At 41.6% G+C, this 23,919-nt stretch overlaps 1 protein-coding gene across 12 annotated transcripts in view; it reads right to left on the bottom strand.

The window, feature by feature from the left end:
* Positions 1–6,635: 6,635 nt before the first annotated feature.
* Positions 6,636–23,919, bottom strand: part of SETD5 (SET domain containing 5) — a 79,208-nt gene continuing 61,924 nt past the window's right edge. For 11 of the 12 annotated variants that reach the window (XM_027583177.2, XM_027583181.2, XM_027583182.2 and 8 more), the window contains 6 exons: positions 19,692–19,936; positions 14,331–14,801; positions 11,352–11,650; positions 10,364–10,497; positions 9,730–9,818; positions 8,618–9,354 (listed from right to left, as the gene is read on the bottom strand). In XM_027583177.2, the coding sequence (XP_027438978.1) occupies positions 8,746–9,354; positions 9,730–9,818; positions 10,364–10,497; positions 11,352–11,650; positions 14,331–14,801; positions 19,692–19,936 (1,847 nt within the window). In that variant the 3' untranslated portion in view covers positions 8,618–8,745. Of the gene's footprint in view, positions 9,355–9,729; positions 9,819–10,363; positions 10,498–11,351; positions 11,651–14,330; positions 14,802–19,691; positions 19,937–23,919 lie in introns of all 12 variants that reach the window. The other variant, XM_027583174.2, reaches the window with a different exon arrangement.

Raw genomic sequence — 23,919 nt, 5'->3', positions numbered from 1 at the left:
TGATGTAGTCTCACTTGTTTACTTTTGCTTTTGTTGCCTTTGGTGTCAAATCCAAAAAAATTGTTGCCAAGACCTATGTCAAGGAGCTCACTGCCTAAGTTTTCTTCGAGTTTTATGGTTTCAGGTCTTACATTCAAGTCTTTAACCCATTTTGAGTTAATTTTTGTGTATGGCATAAGATAGTGGTAATTTTATTCTTTTGCATGTGGCTGTCCAGTTTTCCCAACAGCATTTATTGAAGAGACCGTCTTTGCCCCATTGTATATTTTTGGCTCCTCTGTTGTAAATTAACTGACCATATATGTGTGGATTTATTTCTGGGCTCTCTATTCTGCTCTACTGATCTGTGCGACTGTTTTTATTTTATGCCAAACTATTTTACTACAGCTTTGTAGTATAGTTTGAAATCAGAAAGCATTATGGTGTCAGCTTGGTTCTTTCTCAAGATTGCTTTGGTTATTCAGGCTCTTTGTGGCTCCAATTTTAGGATTATTCATTTCTGTGAAAAATGCCATTGGAATTTTGATAAAGATAACACTGAATTTGTAGATTGCTTTAGGTTGTTATTAAGAGTTCTTTGTATGTTTTGAATAACCGTCCTGTATCAGATGTGTCTTTTACAAGTATTTTCTTCCAGTCTGGTTTCTCTTCCTATTCTCTTGACAATGCCTTTTACAGAGCAAAAGTTAATTTTAATCAAGTCCAGGTTACCAACTATTTCTTTCATGGATGGAGGCTTTGGGGTTTTATCTAAAAAGCCATTGCCAAACCCTAAGTTTTCTAGATTTTCTCCTAGTTGTTTAGTAGTTCTCATTTTACATTTAGGTTGTAATCCATTTTGAGTTAGTTCTTGTGAAGGGTATAAGGATTATGTCTAGGTTACTTTGCATGTGGATGTCCAGTTGTTCCAATACCATTTGTTGAAAAGACTATCTTTTTCTTCACTGTATTGCCTTTGCTCATTTCTCAAATATCAGCTGACTATATTAGTGTAGGTCTACTGGGCACTCCAGTCTGTTCCATCAATCTATTTGCCTATTCTTATTCCAATACCACAGTCTTAATTACTGTAGCTTTATTAAGACTTGAAGTCAGGTAGTGTTAGTCCTCTGACTTTATTCTTCTCTTCAATATTGTGTTGGCTGTTCTGGATCTTTTGGCTGAGATTTGTTGATATTCACAAATTAACTTGTTGGGATTCTGATTGGTATTCTGAATCTATAGATCAGTTAAGAACAAACATTCTATCCAGGACCATGGGATATCTCTATTTAGTTTTCCTTTGATTTCTTTCATCAGTTTTGTAGCTCTCCCTATTAGAAGTCTTGCATATATTTTGTTAAGATTTATACCTATTTCATTTTTATTGGTGCTAATGTAAATGTTGTTGTATTTTAACTTAATTTTAATTGTAATTGTTAGTGGTAAAGCAACTGATATTAGTATATTAATCTTGTATTCTGCAACCTTGCTATAAATGCTTACTAGTCCGAGTTTTTTGTCAATTTTTTTTTAATTTATTTGACACAGAGAGAGAGACAGTGAGAGAGGGAACACAAGCAGGGGCAGTATGAGAGGGAGAAGCAGGCTTTCCGCTGAGCAGGGAGCCCAATGTGGGGCTCGATCCCAGGACTCTGGGCTCATGATCTGAGCCGAAGGAAGACGCTTAACGACTGAGCCACTCAGGCGCCCCTTTTGTGTCAATTCTTTCAGATTTCCTACAATTATGTCATCTGTGAACAAAGACAGTTTTACTTCTTCCTTCCCAATCTGTGTACTTTTTATTTCCATTTCTTGACCTATTGCATTACCTAGGACTTCCAGTACAATGTTCTACAAGAGTGGACATCCTCCTTTCCTTCCCTTATTCCTGACTTTTAAAAATCGTCCCCCCCAACTTCTGAATTTTAATGGGAAAGCTCCTAGTTTCTCACCACTAGGTATGTTTAGGATTCTTTTAGTTTCTTTACCAAGCAGAAGTTCCCTTCTATTTCTGATTTTTGGAGTTATTTCTCACTTAGAATGTTTATGTACAAGTCTTTAGCGTGCTTTTATTGTGGGTGGGAATATTATTTTGCTCCTTTCTTTTAACTGGGATTTGACTTTGATCCTTTTTGTTACTCATACTTATATTGACTTAGTTTTTCTGTACTTTTAGAGGGGAGGCATGATTTGAGTCTTTCTAGTTTGAAGGCTCTACAGTATTATTTTTTTTTAGTGAGTAACTGTTAAAATATGGACTGTGCAAACAAGAGCTGTTTATTTTTCTAAGGTTATTTTTAAAATCTTATTTATCAGAGAGAGATCAAGTGAGCGAGCGAGGGAGCACGATCATGGGGAGTGGCAGGCAGAGGGAGAAGCAGATTCCCCACTGAGCAGGGAGCCTGATGGGGGACTCAATCCCAAGAACCTGGGATCATGACCTGAGCTGAAGGCAGATGCTTAACCGACTGAGCCACCCAGGCGTCCCAAGAGCTGTTTATTATTATTTTTATTAAAGATTTTATTTATTTGACAGAGAGAGACCCAGCAAGAGGGAACACAAGCAGGGGGAGTGGGAGAGGGATGCGGGGCTCGATCCCAGGACCCCAGGATCATGACCTGAGCCAAAGGCAGACACTTAACGACTGAGCCACCAAGGTGCCCCCCAAAGGCTGTTTAAATTTAGCACCAGGGGTGCCTGGGTGGCTCAGTCGTTAAGTGTCTGCCTTCGGCTCAGGTCATGATCCCAGGGTCCTGGGATGGAGCCCCGCATCGGGCTCCCTGCTCAGCGGGAAGCCGGCACCTGCTTGTGTTCCCTCTCTCGCTATGTCTCTGTCAAATAAATAAAATCTTAAAAAAAAAATAAAAAAAATAAACTTAGCACCAAATATGCTTAGAACTTCATGACCAATTGTTTCTTTCAGGAGTTACAAAGGAAGTTATTTAATAACCATTATATTGTTCCTAAAAGGAAAAGAAATACATCCTGGACTTAATGGGACTAGTTTCACTCTTATTCCAAACACTTCATTTAATGTGGCACTCCCCACCCAAAATTTGTATTTTGATTGTCCCACTCAATTGGGATTGTATAGAGTTCCTTTTCAGCGTGCACCTTTGTCCTGGGTACTCTGCTGGTTAAGAATTTTCTTGAACCAACTGCTCTGGTCCCTTCAGACCCAAGCAGGCATCCTCTGTACAACAGTTCTGGCTGTTGTTCTCAAACTGGTACACTCAATTTCCAAGTGAGTACTTGTTTTAGAGTTCTGAGAACGATCAGATGCTCCATGACTTCCTCTGAAACAGGAGGGGATACCATGCAGGTATTGTGGCTATTGGCAGTTTATTTCTACACACGTTTTGTTTCAGGGCTCACAGGGATACTTAATTTTTTGGTAAAGTTGCCCAAGGTTTTTTTGTTTTTGTTTTCTAAAGTAAGCTCTCTGCTCAATGTGGGGCTTGACCTCACGGCCCCAAGATCAAGAGTCACATGCTCCACTGACTGAGGCAGCCAGGCGCCGCTTTTGTTTTTGAGTTGCCCAAGGTTTTGTTATCATGACTGCTCTGTGTGTTCTTATGGGAATATGAGAAATATTCATTAGTATTATTTCAGAGTCTCTGCCAGGTTAAGTTTTGAATGTAAGAGCAGGTAAAAGTTATAGGGGGCACCATCTCTTCCAGTAACTGCTTTTCACCAAGTTGTTCTCTTTATCAATCTTTAGCACACAGTATATTAAGAACTTTGGCAAACTCTTTTCTCTCTCTGTGCCTCATAGCAGATCATGGAGGCTGCCCCAGCTCTGATTGATGAATTGATAATCAGGGTAGTTTCAAAGCAAAGGGCCTACTCCTTTTGGACAATCGTGCATTTTATTTACTTCAGGGTGATCTCTGTTTAATTAGACAGAAACCTGCACCATCAAACTGATGCCAAAAGGTCAGGCTGCTGTTTTTAAGATGGGAAGGGGTATGATATACTTCTTCAGCTACTTAAGTGATTAGTTGTGGTCAGTTTCACAGAATCTCTAGTTGTCTATATTTGTTTCCTGGAAAAACTGTAAAATTTCCAAGGCTGTCCAGTCTGCCATTCAGAAGAGAGAAATCTTGGACAAGCTGTATCTTCTGAAATTCATTAAAAAACCCCTGTAAAATGGGAGTGACACCTACCTTACACATTAAGCATGAATGAGATAGAATGACATGAATAGAAGAGCCTGGGTAAACTGTAAAGTCAAAGATAGAAGGTGCAGTAGCATACTTCTTTAGTCCTGTTTGCCTTCCTCTACTTATACCATATAAAAAGTGTGGCACCTAACAATATAAAGTACCTGATAACATAGGTAGTTGGCTGTCTTACTCACCTTCATATTCCTTGTACCTTACATGTAGCCTGACACATAGTAGGTATTCAGTAAGCAATTAAAGAACAGAACCTTCAATTCTGGCAAAAATCAGATGGGCTTATTCATTATCAGAAGCTCTTCAGTACAGCTGAAACACTGAAATAGGCCTCAATTGCTCATCTTTACATGTATCTTTAAAAAGCATCTGACTTGCTTTTATCACAGAATTATGAGACCAAATAAGGCACTGTTTATGAAAATGCTTTCTAACAAGGACCAGGCACCTACTGACTCCAGGCAGAATTCAGCTGTGGCTGGTGGAAGGTTATCTAGGTATTCCAGTTTAGAAAAGGATCTTCTAAGAAAAAAAAATTTTAAGGAAAGAAGCTTTTATTTTTTTAAAGACTTTGACAGTGAGAGAGAGAGCACGAGCGAGAGAGAGAGCATGAGCAAGGAGGAAAGACAGAGGGAGAGGGAGAAACAGGCTATCCACCAAGCAGGGAGCCTGATGCGGGCGGGGCTCAATCCCAGGACCCTGGGATCAGGACCTGAGCTGAAGGCAGACGCTTAACCAACTGAGCCACCCAGGCGCCCCAGAAAAAACAATTTTTATTATGTCATCAACTAGTAACTTTCTAAGCTCCTTAAAGAAGCTTAGAATCTCCATCTTTGAATCCCTCATGTGCTTATTAGCAAAATGCAGTCTATCATAGCCCTCAGTATTTGTCAAACAAATGTTAGCACAAAATACTGCCATACCAATCCATCAGCAAGCACTGTTGTTTACTTGCAAAATGTATCCTGATTCAAACCATTTCACCTTATCTCCATCTTTGAATCCCTCATGTGCTTATTAGCAAAATGCAGTCTATCATAGCCCTCAGTATTTGTCAAACAAATGTTAGCACAAAATACTGCCATACCAATCCATCAGCAAGCACTGCTGTTTACTTGCAAAATGTATCCTGATTCAAACCATTTCACCTTATCCCTGTTTTGTTACCATCTTAGCAGAAGCCGCCATTGTATTGCCCCCTACTTGAGTAACTGCTATAGGTTCCCAACTGGTTTCCTGGCTTCTATTCATCTCTCCCAGGAGAAAAACAGTAATTTTTAAACACTAACTGACCAACAACAAACGATAAACTAGACCATGTCACTTCTGTGCCTAAAATCCTGCAGTGACTTTCCCACTGTATATTTTTGTAAATATTTATTTGAGAGGGAGCACCAGCAGGGGGAGGGACAGAGAGAGAAGCAGACTCCCTACTGAGCAGGGAGTTGGCCTACGATGAGGGGCTGGGGCTCGATCCCAGGACTCTGGGATCATGACTTGAGCCGAAGGCAGATGTTTAACTGACTGAGCCACCCAGGCTCCCCTCCCACTGTATTTAGAATCCACATTCTTTAAACTAAACCCAAAAGGCTCTGTATCAGGAATAGCAAACTACAGCCTGCAGGCTGTATCTGACTTGCCACATGTTTTTGTGAATATAATTTAATTGGAGCACAGGCAAGTAGGGCCTGTGGCTGTTTCTGTATCACAAGACAGAGCTGAGCAGTTGTGACAGAGACCATATGGCTTGTGAAGCCTAAATACTATTTGGCCCTTTACAGAAAACACTTTTGTTGACCCCTGCTCTACATGATCTGACGCCCTACCTTCCTGGGTATTGGCTACCCCCTATCTCTGTCCTGGTCATTCACTATATCAAGTCTATTCCTGCACCTGCTCTTCTAATTCCCTGCAATTATCTTTATTTGAGGTCTCTGCTTAAATGTCAACTCCTCAGAGACCTGTCCTGATCAACCAATCTAAAGTGTCCCTTCAACCTCCTTAGTTACGTCTCTACTATGAAACAGTAACATGGTAATGACGATTTGAAATCACTGACTGGTTTAGTTCTCACCCCACTCTAGAACATAAGCTCCATGAAACCTTATTTGCCTATCTCCATCTTCAAATTTTAATCAGCATAAGCCCACCACCAAAAACAAATGCCTGGTAGTTTTTGAGTGGGAAAGAAGAGGGCCAATAAATAGCTGCTGAATGAATGAGGCCAAGGTCAGGAACTCCAGTCCTGTTCAAATCAGTATGTAACGTTTAGTTTCACTGTTGCTGAATGGCCTTGATACTGACCTGACTTGAATCATAAAAGGCTAAAGGACGGATCAGTCCATATTCCTGGTCCATTATGCGCAAAACAACCCCACCAAGAGCATATGCCTCTTCAGGTAAGGGTAGCAGTAGGAAAACCAGGCAAGGCAACGTCAGAGAATTGGACAAAGAAGTTCTCAACTTTATGATTATTATGGTTAAGAATTTTATTATCAAAATTATTACATCTCTTGTGAAAGTTCAAATGTTACAGCAAGGTGTAAACACTCCACTTGAGAAAGAAGTGATACTTCTTCCCTTCCAAGAGTTCCCCCCACCCCCCGCCCCCACCCCCCCCAGAGGTCTGGTCTTGACAGCACCCTGCCCACACAGAGTGGCTGGGGTCTCTGCACGTGCCAGGCAGGGTGAGGGCCGCCTGCCCGCTGGCCTCTCCCCCTGGCTAAAGCCAAGGGGAGAATGCAAACCCCAGCCCAAATGGAGAGACATTTACATACGTTTTATATAATATACAAAGAAACCAGCATCCCAGGCAACATGATTTCCACTCCCAACGCTCTCCCAGACTGATGGGTTTGTGGGGGAAACAACAAAAAGAAAAGTATTGTGCTGAGGTTTCAGCATTAAAACAAAACAAAACAAAAAAAATCTCCCCTCATTTGAGCAAACACCTGATTTCAATTTTGAAAAAGTGAAATTTTGTAACAGTCACACACAAAGAGAGAAGACTGTGCATATGATAGTTGTAGGAGAGGGTAGAAAAGAAGGGGATGCAAGAGGCTGGAGAAAAAAAGAAGAAAACAAATTGGAAGGAAGGAGGGAGACTCACAGTATTATCTTGTCCAAAAGAAAAGAAGTAAGGTCCACTGCAGCACCAGGGATTACACCTGTCATATATTTGCTACCCCTACCATGGTTATAACTGAATACAAAATTAGATAAATAAAAACACGCCAGATATTACAGTAAACAAGTGAAAGAAATAAGCTGGCAACCGTATGGAATTTAAAAAGATTGTGTACCCCACCTGGGCAGGCTCCAGGGCTCCTCCAGGGGTGTACAACAGGCACAATGCACTGATGGGGAGAAGCCAGTCTGCTCGAGTCTCTCATCCAGAACAGTGTTAGGTGTGTGGGTGGCTTTTTAACTCTCTCACCTGGGCCACTCTCAAATAAGCATCCCCCAAAGAAATGTGGGACATGCCCACACACAATCACAGTCCTGTCGGTGCCACTCCACAAATGTATCTTTCCACTCTTACCCTGCAGTCACAAGTGCGTGCTCCCTAATCATGGAGGTGGTCCTATTCATGGGATCATCAACTCCTGATTAACTGGGAGTAGAAAAAATAAAATTCAAAGAATTCCCAAAACACTTGGGATCCTTGCTAATCAAATTTATTGCCAACAGCTGATAAGTAGCAATGCAATTGGCCCATCTCACTTATTTCTCTTTTCTTTGCCTACTTCCTTTCTGGGTTACTGAGCTGTGAGACAGCTTGGGGAGGGGAGGAGGGTGGGAACAGCTGGGGGCTCAGACAATCTACTATGATCATCTGCTCCTGAATCCCAAGAGTTGACCAGGAGCTCTTCTTCAGAGAGCCAGGCACCCCTCAGCCAGAGCACATTCCAAGTTTTGCCATCCCTGCCTATTTCTCAGTGATTTTAAGACAAAGGTAGGGAGTATTCTTGGTGGACACATCTCGGCCAGGTACCTGCTTTGGGAATAGTTGTCACAGGGCAAACATTTCCATACCTACCCTTCTTAAGTGCATAAAAACCCTAATACTACTCTGATGGCTTGGGGCTCTGAGATTGGCTCTTCTGACTTTTTTTCCTCTGAAAAGAAAACTTCTTTTTTGGGGGGGGGAGGGTGTGTGTGTGTGTGTGTGTTGTGTGTGTGTGTGTGTGTGTGTGTGTGTGTGTGTGTGTGTGTGTGTGTGTGTAAAAAGATGTCCCCACTGCACAAGTGACTACAGGCTACAGGCAAGGACAGGAGACAGAGGCTTCAACACGACTCATTGCACTTAGAACCGTTACTAACCGGAACACCATTTGCTTGTCAACAATGTACCCTTAACAGCAGGGAGAAACTTCTTTATAGTCTCTGCTTCAGACAAGATTTACATCTTTCTCCAAGGCCAGAGCCAGTCGCGACCACAAGTCTCGTTTCTTGTCGACCAGACCCAGTCCTCTGGCACCTTGTACCCTCTTCCCCAGCAATATGCTCGGCCTAGGTTCCAGAGGCAGCTGGAAGGAAGCAGCTATGGGCTCATTCAGTTCTGTTTGCCCAAATCCAGAAGCCCTAGGAAAGTCCTGTCTGAGTCTTGACTCCTGACCCTTGCAGCGGCTGGAGTCGGTACTGGTGTACACCCCCACTCCCACGGTGTGGGTAGTGCTGTGAATTGGAAACCGCAGATACCCTGGAGGCCTGGTAGGCAGCAGACTGCCCAGCACTGGGCAGACTGATAGTCCGTAAGTCTGATGGCAATGACGACCTAGAGTTCTGAGGGAAGGAGGTGGAACTCAGAGTTCCTGTGCTGGACTGGGAGACCGAGTCTGAGGTTGGCGAGTCTGAGGGGCCCTGTGGGGTAGGGCTAGCAGCACTAGAAGGGCAGCTCCTCCTTGGAAGATTGCTGCCAGTGCTGTTTCCAGAATGTGGCTGGCTGCTATAATACCCTGGTGTCCCCGTAAATGGGGCCAACGAGTCTGTGGATACAGGGTGGGCGGGGCTGGAATAGGACGCAGAAGAGAGGGAAGATTCTGAAGAACCGTGAGAGGGGGGATTTCCAGGTCTCAGTGCAGTAGTTCGATAACTGTATCCTGGAGATTGGGTGGGATGTCCTCTAAAGGGGGAGGAACTCTGCTGAAGGAGGCTTTGTGATTCTGTCCGTGGACTATCACACTGCAGGAGCTAGAAAGAGTCGGGAGGAAAAGCATAAGGAGGTGAAAAAGTCCCTATTTAAGCCATTTAGGCTTGTGAATATTTAAAATACCCTACTTTTTCTTCTTCTTCTTCTTCTCCTCCTCCTTCTTCATCTTCTTCATCTTCTTAACCATTTGTTCTTTTTAGGATACCAAAGACAGTAAAATGGCTGTCTCTGATCACTTTATTTATTTTTCTGGCATGATTTATTACCTGAAGGTGAGCAGATGATGACTTATTTCCAAGGCTGCTGAAACTATATGCAAAGGCGGCATCTCAACTGCAAAGGATGGCCAGGATCACAAAATATTTGGAACCCAGAATATACTCCTATGCCCAGAGATGAGCAATTTCTCGTCTCACCTGGTAGCTGTATCTGGAAGGGCTGTAAACGGCTGCTCCTTTAGAGAGTGCTGAGCTCAGTGTCTCTGGGCCTTCTCCATCTGCAGGGTCTGAAAATAATACAAAATCAACTTGGCTTCCTAGAATAAGTGAGAAATAGCCATTGTTCATTCAAATCACCAATGCTATCACCAACCCACACTGCTTTCTTTCTGGCAAATCAGGTGAGTGCAGCATGCCAGAGGGGGCAAATGGAGTGGTTAATTATGGGCGATGTTTTAAATGCCTGTCTGATTCCTGTCTCATTCTCTTTATCCTTCATCAAAATGGATTTCCAGGCCTTTGCAGAGAAGAGTTACAGAAGGTATCTCTTGGGAAAAATGGAGAGAGAGGGAGAGGGGGACAGAGAGGTGGAGAGAGAGAAAGGGAGAGAGGGACAGAGAGAGAAAGAAAGAGAACACTTAATGGATGCAAGATCTTAAGAATGCTGTAGCCCAGAAGAGTGGAAGCAAGACTGACCTGGAACCTTCCCTCCAGTGGAGCCTAACTACGTAAGAAACTCACTTACCTCAGTCCAGCATTTGGTGAGCACTTAGTATAGAGCCTGGCTCGTGTGTCCCTAAACCTGGCTGGCAGCAGAAGGCCATGGGCTCACCTGAGTCTTTTTCTGTGATGTTACTCTCCCACGTGGGAGAAGGCTCCCCTTTTTGGGCCACCCTCACACTGCTTCGGAGGACCTTGGGGATGCTCCCTCCTTCTCGGAGTCGTTCCACTGACGTGGGAACCATCCTGTAAAAGGAACAGGGTGCAAGTTCATGCCACAAGACTTCAGAGTCAAGAGTCTGGAACAAACAAAGCTCTGACAAAGGCTGTACAATGCATTCTCTTACAACATCCTCTTAGACATTATTTTCTTCAGGACCAATTTTAAACAAGGTATTTTCTCTTGCCTTAAACTATAGAAAAGAGGAATTTAAGGATGTCTGCATTTAACCCCTATTGTGAAATGCTATATTTTTCTCTTCTGTCAAGTCAGGTGCCTGGCACATAGTAGTAACTTAATAAATGCTCTATAGATTAATAAACATCACTCATTTGAATCAGGTCTCTTCTTTCCCAGACTTCACTGCTTTAGTTCAAGATCTCTCATTTGATGCTCAATACTTGCTACGATTTATTATTTATTTACTTATAGTGTTACTTATCTACTGGTGGTCTCCCCTAAACCAGACAAGTCCTTTCAGAATATGTCTTATCTTTCGTATATGCTAGCTGCGTGCACCTGAGACTTCTGTTGTAATTTAAGTGGAACTGATCTCAACGCCTGACTTACCTTTCATACGAAATGAAAAAAAGAAGAGGCAGTGTTAGTGCCCAGCAAATAAAATAGCTCATCTGTGTCCACAACTATATGGCGTCCAAAGGGCTGTTCTGCAGGTTCGGTGGCAATTCTTTGCTTCTGTAAAGCTGAGGGGGTTGGGGGAGGGGTCATGGCTGATACTATTAAATCAGCTGCACAGCATGGATGGCACTGTTGGCTGCCTTTCTAAGTGTTCCCATACATTTTAGGTAAAACTGGGAATGATTCTAGATGTATACTTCCCTCTTGAATTTAATTATTTCAGCATCAAACATAAACTTACCACCTACTGCTGATATTCTCTTGAGGTCTGCAGTGAGATGAAGTGCCTCTGGAATCTGATGGGCTTACCGCCTCCATATGGGACATAGAGGAATGAGATGGGGAGAATTTTTTGTGAGGGGAAGATGGAGTTCGGGTTGAGGATCCCTGTACACCATGGGCACCAGTGTCAGAAAGTGAGTTGCTGCTGCCTTGCCCAGCTCCTGCAGACTTGCTTTTGCTTTGTGCAGAGTCACCTCCCCCACCAGCAGAATTCTCCTTGGCTTCTTGTTTCCGTTTTCGGTACTCCAGCAGGGATACCTGGGAGGGAAACAAGAAGCAGAACTCTCGCTACACATCATCAGTGGATCACTAGCAATGCGAAAGAAGACGGAACCCTCATAAACTGCTAGCCTGCCATGCAAAGAAAGCAGGCACCAACACTAGCAACCCTTCCTTGAGATGTGAGAGATCTGAGCTCAGCTACATACTTAAATCAGTCAGAAATTGGTAAGGAGAAGAAAATATGCTAGGAGATGACATCGTTGAAGAACAGTGTTCACCAGCAGACCTCAATCTTTTTTCTACCTTCAGAAAACTGAGATCACAGTGACCAAGTAACAGAAGCGTGCTACCAGCAGTCTGCTACAGTGGTAACACCTAGAAAAGGGAAAGGGGAGTTGGGAGCTGTGTAGTTTGAAAAGGCCTTCCAGGTGATCTAACAGCTCTTTCCCAATCCCTAAGAATCCCCCGAGTCAGTTGTTTAAAAAAAAAAAAAAAAGAGAGAGGGAGACAGGCAAGAAAAAAACAAAAGAAAAAGCCAATCCTTCAGGGCTCTTAGACGCGTTCAATTTTTCAAGATACATTCAGGGATTTATTACTGCTTCTGTCTTACAGACAGGGAAACTAGTGTAAAAAGAGAAAAGAATGATTTGCAGTTTATATTGCAGCAAGCTAGTCTAGGAAATGTACACTTGGAAACTTTTCCCCAACTCTGCCTCATTCTCTCTTGATTGCCTAAACAGAGCCCTCCTCCCTGGCCTGCCCAGTGTACCTCCTCTTTGCTGGTACAGCACACTGCCTACACTGGCTGTCAACCTGTTACAATGTCTTGATTTTTCCTCCACTAAACTGTATGTTCTACAAGGGCAAAGACCAAATTTTTCTGGCTTTTCATCTTTAAAATCCAGCACAGAACCTGACCGACAGCAGGTGCTCAACAATTCTCAAATAACAAATCATGATTTCAATCATTGTTGTACATAATAAATGAAACGAGAAATCCAAAGACATTTTAATTTTTGCTCCTGATGGTCAATGCTGTTCATACAACAGTCTTCTAAACCCACTGCTATCTTATTCCAAATTATCTGCCAGTGTTTCTGCCTTCTATTCCCTCAGGGCTCTCATTTTTCTGTTCAAATGTAAAATATAACCAAAATGTAAAGTAGTACCATCTTATGTAAGCATTTTCCATACGCAATCTTGGAAGAGAATTCATAATAATAAATTCTGGTAATGTATTTCATTGAAATGCAAATATCAAAAGTCACTAGGCTACATTTCAACGAGACTACTACAGATATCCTGCAATTGTGTGAGACTGTCACACACAAACATTTAACATCTCTAGCCCTGCACAGTAAATGGAAGTTGCCGTGGCAACCCAAAATACTCCCATGCATTTTCAAATGCCCCTAGTTGAAACCCACTGACATAAAAAGCACATTTTGGGCTTTGTAATTTCTTGAACAGGCATTACTTACAAGTTAAGTCCCAACCTGTGCCCAGCAATCTATGGCCTGGCCCTGTTCCAACCATCTCTTTCCATACTCTCCCCTCCTGATTCTCCCCACCTTTCACCAGATACTACAGCACCATTCAACTGTTTGCAACCACAGTGCATCCCTGCTGCCCACTCAATGGAGTGTCACACAGCTAAGAGTTCCACTCTCTCTTCCATAACATCCTTACCCTTGTTTGTTGGCAGACTGCTTCCTACTTACCATATGAGATCAGCTAAATCAGTGAGTGACCTGTCATCTCTCACTCCACCATCTCTCAAACTACCTAGGAGCCTCTTGTTTGTTCTCAATGTACCCTCCACATATATGACTAGGCCAGGTTGTGGCTAAGGTGTTCTTACTATATCTGAAGAACTCCTCTGGAGCATCCACTGCCACTGTAATTAATTGCTTATTAATACAATTATCTGCTTACCTCAGTCTCACTTGCTTTAAGCTCCATTAGGGCAGAACTTAGGAAGCAATATATAGCACAGTGGCAGTAAGAGCATGAAATCTGGAATCAGACAGACCTGGGCACTTTCCTGGCTCTTCCATTTACTAGCTATGTGACCATGGCAAGTCACTCAACTTGACTTAATTTCTTCACCTGCAAAATGGGAAATTACCCATCTTACAGGATCACTGTGAGGATATAATGCTAAGAAAATGCTTAACACATGGGAAGTGCTAAATAATACAAGTAATTAGCATTATTCTTTTTCAATGTTCTATCCTTTGATTGCATAGCATGTGTACAGCACATACATGGCAGGCATTTAAATTTGCTGAATATTTGTAACATTTAAATTGTATTAAAACAGTCTTGTCTAAAAAAAACAAAACAAAACAAAACAAAACAGCGGCACCTGGGTGGCTCAGTTGGTTAAGTGTCTGCCTTTGGCTCAGGTCATGATCCCAGAGTCCTAGGATTGAGCCCTGCTTCTGGCTCCCTCCTCAGTTGGGAGTCTGCTTCTCCCTCTCCCTCTGTCCCTCCCCTTGCTCATGCCCTCCCCCCGACCCCGTCTCTCAAATAAATAAAATCTTTAAAACAAAACAGTCTTGGCTTTCACAGGACATGGCAGAGATCACGTCTTATGTCTGTTTTCCTCACACAGAAAATGGTGCTGGACACATGGTGGTTAACTCAAATATCTACTGACTTGCTTCAAATATTATTATTCTTCAGAAGGGCCTATATAAGGTAGAACACTTACCTTTTTCCTCTGCGGTGGGTTCTGGGGGGCAGATGGGACTCCTTCACAAGCCCTTTCACCACCAGGTGACATGGATCCACGAGAGAGGTCTTTCATAAAACCATGTTCATATCTGCTGGGAAACCCTTCTGCAGGGGAACAATATCCCCCGTCCAAATGTAAAGGCTTCCTATCCCCTACTAGGGGAGACCCTCGATATAATCCATCTGCTCGAGGCATAGCGTTCAACGGGGAGTAGGCGTACATTAAGTTAAACTCTGTCCGAAATGCCTGGTCCGAGTTCCTTGCAAGGGTCTGATGTCCATCTCCACTCCTGCTTGGAAAGCCAGTCTCAGAGGGGGGCCCGACAGAGGGATGAGGAGCCAGGTCAGAAGGACCTGAGTTGATCAGGGAAGGTCTGTCAGCACAGCTGTTAGTGTTGGAGTCAAGGTAGCCTACTTTTGTCAAGTCCAGGTCTTTCCGGTGACAAAGCTGAAAGAATAAAAATCAACAGAGACATGGAGAAGGAGGTGGGGGAAGGAAAAAGTCAAAGGGCAGAAAGGAAGGGAAATGAGAGGGGCACAGGTGAGAGGTAAGAGGGATGGGGTAAGAAGGATGGAAATACCAGAAAGAAAGCCATTAACATCGGTAAAAGTCCCATGGAGCAACAGTATATACAGGCCAGACTGCTACAGAATGCTGGCCTTTCACAAACTGCTTTAAAGTTTTCTGGATGAGAAGCCTGGGAAAATCAGAATTAAGCAATTGGCCAAATGTGACTATTTTGCCTGCTTAGCCTTTCATCAGGTTTGCTGAGTCACCTTGTATGACATTAAGGGACTGGAAGTATAATCAGGGATTTACCTGAGCCCCATGTATGCTACAGAGGTGAGACTGGTGTCTTAAGATAACTGGCTTCTGGTGTTATTCATTTGTATTTAATACTGATGGAAGGTGGGAGGAGGGAAAAAGGGAAAGAAAGTAGTAAGTAGAAAGTTAAGTATTTAAGTTACTGGTTTAGTAAAGGAGAATGGTATTAGTTAAAGACATCAACCAACCAGTTCTTTACTCACTTTCACTATTAAGTATATGTGCTTCTCATAAAACTTTCTGGCCACTCAATTCTTTATCCTCTGATGTATGTCCACATACCTCAAGACCACTAATGCCCATCACTGCTTTCGAAATGCTGAATTGTATCAAAAATAAACCATATCTACTCTTTGGTTATTATTACCTCCCAACACCAAGATTTTCCACCACTAGGTCAACTATTACTGACTCTCTAGAAAGAATGGTACCAAAATTCCAGATGTCACACCATGATTTCCTTACAAGAGTAAAAAAACACCCAGTAAACCTCTAGTACACTAGAATACAACCTTTTTCGTTTCACCTTGATCTATAAAATACTGATTCAGAGTTTTATCAACTATCACTAAGTTTAGCACTAATTTTTTAACTGGAAAGGGGTACAGTTAACAGTTCATTTAATTTCTGAAAGGTTATGAGAGACTACACCTTTCTCTTCAAGAGGAAAAAGTCTCCATGTGGATTCACAGAGTTAATCATTACTACATTTGTCCAAATTTTTTAACAGTTAAGAAACTCTAGCACTAAAATCTGAATTTAACATCTCCACAGTAGTAGGGTGCCTGAGAAAAACACTCAATTGGACATCCTAAGAGATACCACTTGTATGCCACCACATCTCCACTACTACAGAAGGCAGGCCTGTGTCTTAGAAGCCATGGGCTGACTTAGTTTCCTTGTATACCCAGTAAGGAGCTACAAAGAAAACGGAGAAAGCAGAGAGGCAGGACTCTCCCTCTTCTAAACAAGCTGTTCAATCTATCAACCAAAGCCCCAAACATCCAGTTAAAACAGAGCTGTCAGATTAACCCTGAAACAAGACCTAAATCACTGCCTAACTTTTCCAGTATAAACTGATCCTTTCTCAGCCCAAGATAATAAATATCAAAAGATAGCTCCTACCAACTTTTGATTTCAGTTTTCCTTATTTAACAAACACACCTTAGTTGTTACTTTACCAAGGCTCCCACATCTTCAGCTTGCTTTAAACTTGACTTCCAGATTCTATTCTTTAAAAGAACTCTTCAGCCCCCCTCCCCCAAACAACAAACCCCACCACACACACACACACACACCCCTTCATTTTCCTCCATCTACATTGAAAGTTCTGAGTGATCCAGTCACACATGGGAAGATTCATTCAACTTACAGCAACTGACTGGTTGCTCTTCAGCCTACTGCCCATTCATTTGGACCCCCCAGCCCTCCCACACACTCATGCACACTCACTCTCAGCCTCCAAGTGTGATTGAGATGGTGTGATAACTACCTCGGGTGACAGGGACTCGGGCCTATTCGCAGGGGAACTCTCAGGGGAGGATATGTTCTAGAGGAGGGAAAAGCATCTTGTTATTCATCTATCCGAAGTCAAGAAGCAAAACAAAACAAACAAAAAAATAAAATAAAAGCAAGCATAGATGGTTAGCCACAACTTTTTGTGGTGGGGGCAGGGGGAGGGAAAAGAATGCACAGGGAAAATGTTTAACTGCAGAATTCATCTCAATGGACAGAACGACTGGTTAAAAATGCTTCCTGGTGTCCTTGAAAGCATTTAGGGATAAACTGTTTATAATGTTTCATGCTGTAAGTAAACATCTTAAGCAGGTAACAGAAAAAATTTAGATTGGTGAAATTGTACACTATAATTTCATTTGAAATTCTGTTCTACATCTGAAGACAGTTGAACAGCCTATAGTATTTATTACTGATGGGCACCCTACCACTTACTCCTCCACAGGGGAATCTTTTTCTTTTGTCCCACACTTCCTTCTGAAAGTCCTATTTCTCCATTCTCCTGAGTGTTCAGGCTTGCCACCACTGTCCAGGCAAAGTGCTGAGCATGCTGGTGATGATGGGGCTAGGGAGATGGCCAGCTCCTCCTGAATAACAGTTACAGGAGACAGAATGAAATCTAGCTTATAGGCTAGATGGTTTACGGCAATAATCTAACTGGATCTGAACACCCTTACCTACCAATGTTCTCTCAAATTAAAATCCCTTGTACTTTTGGGAACAGGGCGGGGGGGGTGGGGCGCAGAGGGGAACATTTCAAGTCCCTGCATCTTAAACAGGCTTCCCCTTAGAGCTTTCACCTGAGGCAGCACTCCCATAGCACTCAAACATGATCTGGACCATGAACTCTGATGGAAGATCTGAATGGTAAAAAGTGGATAGAAAGATGGTGGTAGTTGTGACAAGGATTCAGAGTACTAGGGGTAAGGGAAGGAAAGGGTTCCTAATGTTGGAGACTCTGGACAACTGTGAAATGAGGCTAACTTTATTTGGTGGGCTGGGTAGTGTGTAGACACTGGGTCAGGAAAAGAAGGGAAGGGTTATTCTGGTGTAAAGGAGGGGTTAATTAAGCTTGCCCTCCCAAAGTTGCTTTTTACTCCTTTTCCTTGATGCTTCCCCCTCCCCTCATGATCTTGTCATGTCTCCTCAACTCCTTCCCTTAGCCCTGGAGACATTTTTCACTGGGATGATTTTCATTTTTCCTTTAAAAAAGATTCTTCCCCAACCAAACTGATCTTTACCTGTGACACCTTTTTGGTATTTCTCTGTGTCATAGTCTTGGATGGAAATAAGGCTTCCTATACTAGAATATAGGAAAGAGCATGGCAGTTAAAATGGTGATAAAGATGGTCAGGATGGTGAAGTTTGTTTTATTGACAAGAAAGGTTAAATTTCCTTAGTTAAATCACGAGACTGGAAGAGTGAAAATAGAGGCATTAGACTTTTTGAAGGGATGAGCTATTTAATATTTTCTTTTATTCCCAGTATTCTAACATTATGCTTAGACTATGTGCATCATTAAACTTATCTCTGATTTGTAAAATAAATAAAATACCTTACCCTTGCCAAATGTTTCAGTTATCCAAAATACTACCTGGGATTAGGAAATGCACTGAATGCTCAATTTAACTGTCCTGGAAGGTGATATACCTTCTAATTTCTATAATTTCACCTTTTTAATTATAATAAAACCTGCAATGATAAAGTATGAAATCCTATGCCTACAATTTGCTGCCCTCCAGGGTGAATATTCTCCTATGAAATTTTACTATTGAACTCTACTTGCTAACTGAAAAATCAAGGCAATTAGACCAAGTAAAGTTAGTAAGGCCTCAATCAGCTGCTTTACTGTATGGCTGACAAGAAATGCCAAAGTGAATTTGGTAACTTCTCTATAAATCACATGTAACCAGGAAGGTTCCCTCTGCTTCCCCACCATCCCCTTGCCAAAGAGGTTTGCTCCCAAAGTAATCAGTACAGTCTGTTCAGGTATAGATCATAGCTGTTTCCTGCGTTCAAGGTTGTAGCTACCTCCTTCTGAGTTAGCCACTCAAAAGTTCAGGTATTTTTAATCCCTATGCTTTCATAAGGGCTGAATAGGTAGGAAGGCATTGGTTAAAGCATTTACCTTTATCAAACAACACATCTGGAGAAGTTACAAGATAGGGGCAGAGCTAAGTGTTTAGTGATCAGAATAAGTTTCTTTTAAGAAGGAAGAGACTGTTTAATGAATTGCAAATCAAAGCAACATGCAATAGATTGATTTTTTTTATACACAAGGATTCTATTCAGTAAACCTGCTATTATCCACATGTGAACACGAGAATGTGATTCAGAATTAACTGTTCTAACAGCTAAGATAATATACATTTCTAACTTAATCCAGAGAGTGAATGTAATAAATATGTCTCTTACAAATACATGTTGTTAGCCTCTTTCTAACATTTCATTCCTGACACATTTTAACAAGAAGGGAGAGTAACCTGGAGTAGGAAAAAAACCCATTTGCCACAAACCATACCCCAAAGCTTTCTAAATCTCTGTTCACTGAGGCCACAAGAATACAAAACAACAGAGAAAGATAACTCACTCATTTAAAGGCCTAGAAAGAAAATCAATCAGTATAATCTGAGCTCTCAGGCTGGTATCATTAGTGGTTACTAGGCAGCTAGAGACCTATTTTAACCGAGGTATGCAGTAAAGACAAAGATGGAGATGTAGCATGCTTTCTACAGTTATGGAGACTGATGTATTACATGCAAAAACAGATGAATGTCATCCATGGTAGAACTATTCCTTTTTGGGGAAGTATGGGGACTTTTGGGGAAGATGAGAGGCTACCAGGTAACCGGTCACACCGATGCTGAGGTTTCCCGTTCTCTTGCTGAGACTGGCAGGAACATGGTCAAGAAATATTTGGAATGATATTATACGAAATGAGGAGGGGCAAATGATAATTTTCATATTCAGCACTCCCAACAAGGAAGCCCAAATCACCTCAAACTGCAGAGGAGTATTGCAGCGACTAGCAGTAGTAAGAGACGTGATTGGTGAGAACATGAGGCTGTATCCATTTCGACACTCCTCTTCTGGGTGAGATGGGCCAGGTGTGGTCAACGAGGGGCTCTTTGAGCCTGGATTGGGAGGGGGTGGTGTGACTGGAGAAAGAGGCCGCAGTAACTTGGTAACATTCTGTTCCATCAGATAGCGAGACTTCCATTTCTTTAATGGGCTCAACAAGTCTGTGAAATACAAAGCTTGGATGAGAGATTGAAATCACAGTTTAAAAGGGAGGCTCTGTAGTAAAGCCATTAATCTCTAGCCCACAATGGCTCTTAATTCCTCTTCTGCCTCATCCCATTGTTATCTCCCGCAATCAAACCAAAAGGCCAAAGAATTCTTTGTCGCACTTAAGTAATTCTCAAAATTCTCTATTGCCCAGAGAATCACCAGATGTATCTGACACTGGTCATGACTGATCTCTGGAACAAATTTAATCTCTTCCAGGGGACAATATAAACTTCCTTTATTTTTCACATTGAATTTCTAAAAATCTCAGTTCTGTGTCACTTTGTTAAAATCACCCTCTGCTTAATTTCCATATCAGCAGCTCAAGTTTCTAGAATGTTAACTCCACACTCCTTTTATCTTCTTTTATATATTTCTACCATTTTGTGGCAGCTCTTTCTATAATGTTCTGCTTTAGTAGGAAAGAGTTACACATGATTACCTGACCTATGTATCTGGCCCCTAGTTTTAGAGTGCTTCAAAGTAGGAAATGATTTTTACAAAAATTTCTCCCATTTTCAAAAATGAGGTTGGTACTCTTTTTCTGATTGGAATATCCTACACTTCTTATACTTCTTGGGTCCACTTATAAAGGAAATTACTATCCTATATATTTTAATGACCACTCGGGTCAAAGCACCTATCTCACTTTCTCAGAGGAAAAATCTACTTTTTTTCATTTACAGTTAAAAGAGATTTATTTACTTAATACCTACTATATGGAAACCATTGAATTAGGTATGTAAGGGGAGAAGGTCACCATGTATTCTATTTAAGGGGATTTACAAATTTGTGAGGATGAGAAAACATATGTAAAACATGTTTAGTATAAGTTTAAGAACCTCAACAGAGGTGGTAATACTGCTATGTGTTTGTTCGTAAAAAATAATTATGCTTTGCAACTCTTAATCTCAGAGTCCTGAGTTCGAGCCCCACACTGGCTGTAGAGATTACTTAAAAATAAAATCTTAAAAAAAGTAATTATGCTTTTAAGTGCTTACTATATACCAGGCACTATTCTATGTGCTTTATGTGACTTATGAGATTTAATATGAACTCTATAAATCCATTTTAAAGATGAGGAATTTGATGCACAGAGATAAAGACTAGGTAATTTAGTTTCACTTACATTCTATTTTTTTTTAAGATTTTATTTATTTGAGAGAGAGAGACAAAGACAGTGATAGAGACAGTGACAGAGAGCACAAGTAGGGAGGAGAGGGAGAAGCAGGCTCCCAGCTGAGCAGGGAGCCCAACTCGGCCCTGGATCCCAGGACCCCAGAATCATGACCTGAGTGGAAGGCAGACGCTTAACTGACAGAGCCACCCAGGCGCCCCTCATTTAAATTCTCAATCATTATGTTAAAATATGTCAGATTGGATAAGAAAGCAAGACCCATCAAGGGGCGCCTGGGTAGCTCAGTTGGTTGGGTGTCTGCTCAGGTCCTGATCCCAGGGTCCTGTCATCGAGTCCCGCATCGGGCTCCTTGCTCAGCGGGGAGCTTGCTTCTCCCTCTGCTTGCAGGTCCCATTGCTTGTGCTCTCTCTCTCTCTGACAAATAAAAATCTTAAAAAAAAATATACTGGCCTATTTTCCCTTTATCTCCATATTTAACTCAAAACATACTTCAGTAGAAGGTAGTAATTATCTACCTTTTCCCATGTCAAACAGTACATTCTTCCAAAATCTTTTATAATTATAGAATTATAATTTCTCCACTGATCTGAAATATGACATTTATGCTATTAGTCTTACACAAACTGGGTTTAGTTTTGTATACCTGCTGTCTAAATGGCATTAATATTGACATCCTTTTTAGTAAAACTTTTGGGTAATTCCACTTGTTCTACTCTAGCTGTCCAAAATATTTTGGCTATTCTAGCATACTTGTTGTTCCTGTCAGTGAACTGTTGAAATCATTCACCATGCTGACAGTACTCTCCCCCACCAAACAAAGTCAGAATTTTGATTGGTATCGTATTAAATTCATGAGTAACTGAGGAAGAATTCTCACTCAGCACCATGGCACAATCTTTCAGCTACTCAAGCCTTCATTTATCCCTCTTCATATAGATCTGTCACATTTCTTTCTTTCGTTTTTTTTTTAAAGATTTTATTTATTTGACAGAGAGAGAGCACAAGCAGGGGGAGTGGGAGAGGGAGAAGGAGACTCCCCACTGAGTAGGGAGCCTGACGTGGAACTCGATCCCAGGACTGTGGGATGATGACCTGAGTTGAAGGCAGACGCCTAACCGACTGAGCCACCCAGGCGCCCTCTTTCTTTTCTTTTTTCTTTCTCTCTCTCTCTTTCATTTATTTATGAGTGAGAGAATGAGTGAGCAAGAGCAGGGGAGGGGCAGAGGGACAAGCAGACTCCCTGCTGAGCAGGGAGCCAGACCTGGGGCTCCATCCCAAGACCCTGAGATCACGTCCCGTGCCAAAGTCAGATGCTTAACCAACTAAGCCAACTCAGGCACCCTAATTCATCACATTTCTAATCAGGGGTACTCCCCCATGTTCTCTAGTTTTTGTTATCACTGTGTATTACACGTATTTCTCCTCCCTCTGTGTTATTATCTGCATGTTTGTTTTTTAAGATTTACTTATTTGAGAGAGAGAGAATCCTCAAGCAGACTCCCCACTGAGTGCAGAGCCCAAGTGAGGGCTTGATTCCAGGACCCTGAGATCATGACCTGAGCTGAAATCAAGAGGGGGCTGCTTAACCAACTGAGCTATCCAGGTGCCCCTCTACATATTATTTTTTAACATGTAAGAAAATAATCCTAGACACTATTAAATAATGTAAGAGTGGGATAATCTGATAACCCATTTAAAAAATTTATTATTTTTTATTGAACTCTAATTTAGTATACAGTATTAATTTTGGTGTACTTGATAATGCATTTTAAGGTTTAATGTAAATAGTTTTCACCATTAAGCATAACTGGCAACTATTTTGCAGAAAGATGTAAAAAAAAAAATCATAGGTGGGGTGCCTGGGAGGCTCAGTCAGTTAAGTGTCCAACTTTTGGTCTCTGCTCACGTCATCAGACTGAGCCCTGCACAGGGCTCCACACTCAGCACACAGTCAGCTTGAGGTTCTCTCTCTCCCTCTCCCTCTGCTCTTCCTCCTGCTCGCTCTCTAAATAAAATCTTAAAAAAAAAGTCATAGGTATTTTATTTTACTAGATTTTTTTTTGAAGATTTTATTTATTTATTCATGAGAGACAGAGAGAGAGAGGCAGAGGCAGAGGGAGAAGCAGACTCCCACTAGCAGGGAGCCCGATCCCAGGACCCCGGGATCATGACCTGAGCTGAAGGCAGACACTTAACCGACTGAGCCACCCAGGTGCCCTTATTTTACTAGATTTATCATTAAATTCATATTTCCTGTACTATTACTCCCCCTCTTACATTTGGTCTGCTAATAAATTACATGAATATTTTTCAAATACTAAACCATCCTTATATTTGTAGTAGAAATTTCATTTGCTCATAATATACTTTTCTTTTGATATTCTTACAGACTCAAGATTCAGATCACTGAAATCTAATTCAAAAGTAGTAAGATGCTGTGTTTTGAGGGGGTTAGTTTGATAAAATGAATAAAGGGTGAAAAATTTAATAATACTGTGTAGTATATGCTATGTGCATATACTATATGAATATATATGCATATAGTATGCTATGTGCACCCAAAAATATGTGCACATAGCAAATAAATTTTACCACTCCTTTACTGCTTGAAATCCTCTTTATTCTCTGTATTTTTGCAGTTATTAATAATTCTGTAACTTATACTTTGTACAAAACTTTTTAGTCTACATTTATTTCTGTAGAACAACTACTAGGTTAAGTAGTATTTTTTAAAGTTTATTTAAGTCATCTCTAACCCCAAAGCAGGGGCTGGAACCCATGACTCTGAGATCGAGAGTC

The sequence above is a fragment of the Zalophus californianus genome, chromosome 1, assembly GCF_009762305.2.
Source record: "Zalophus californianus isolate mZalCal1 chromosome 1, mZalCal1.pri.v2, whole genome shotgun sequence".
Classification (NCBI taxonomy): domain Eukaryota; kingdom Metazoa; phylum Chordata; class Mammalia; order Carnivora; family Otariidae; genus Zalophus; species Zalophus californianus.
Note: the sequence above shows the minus strand (reverse complement) of the source record. Positions and strands in the feature narration are given on the sequence as shown.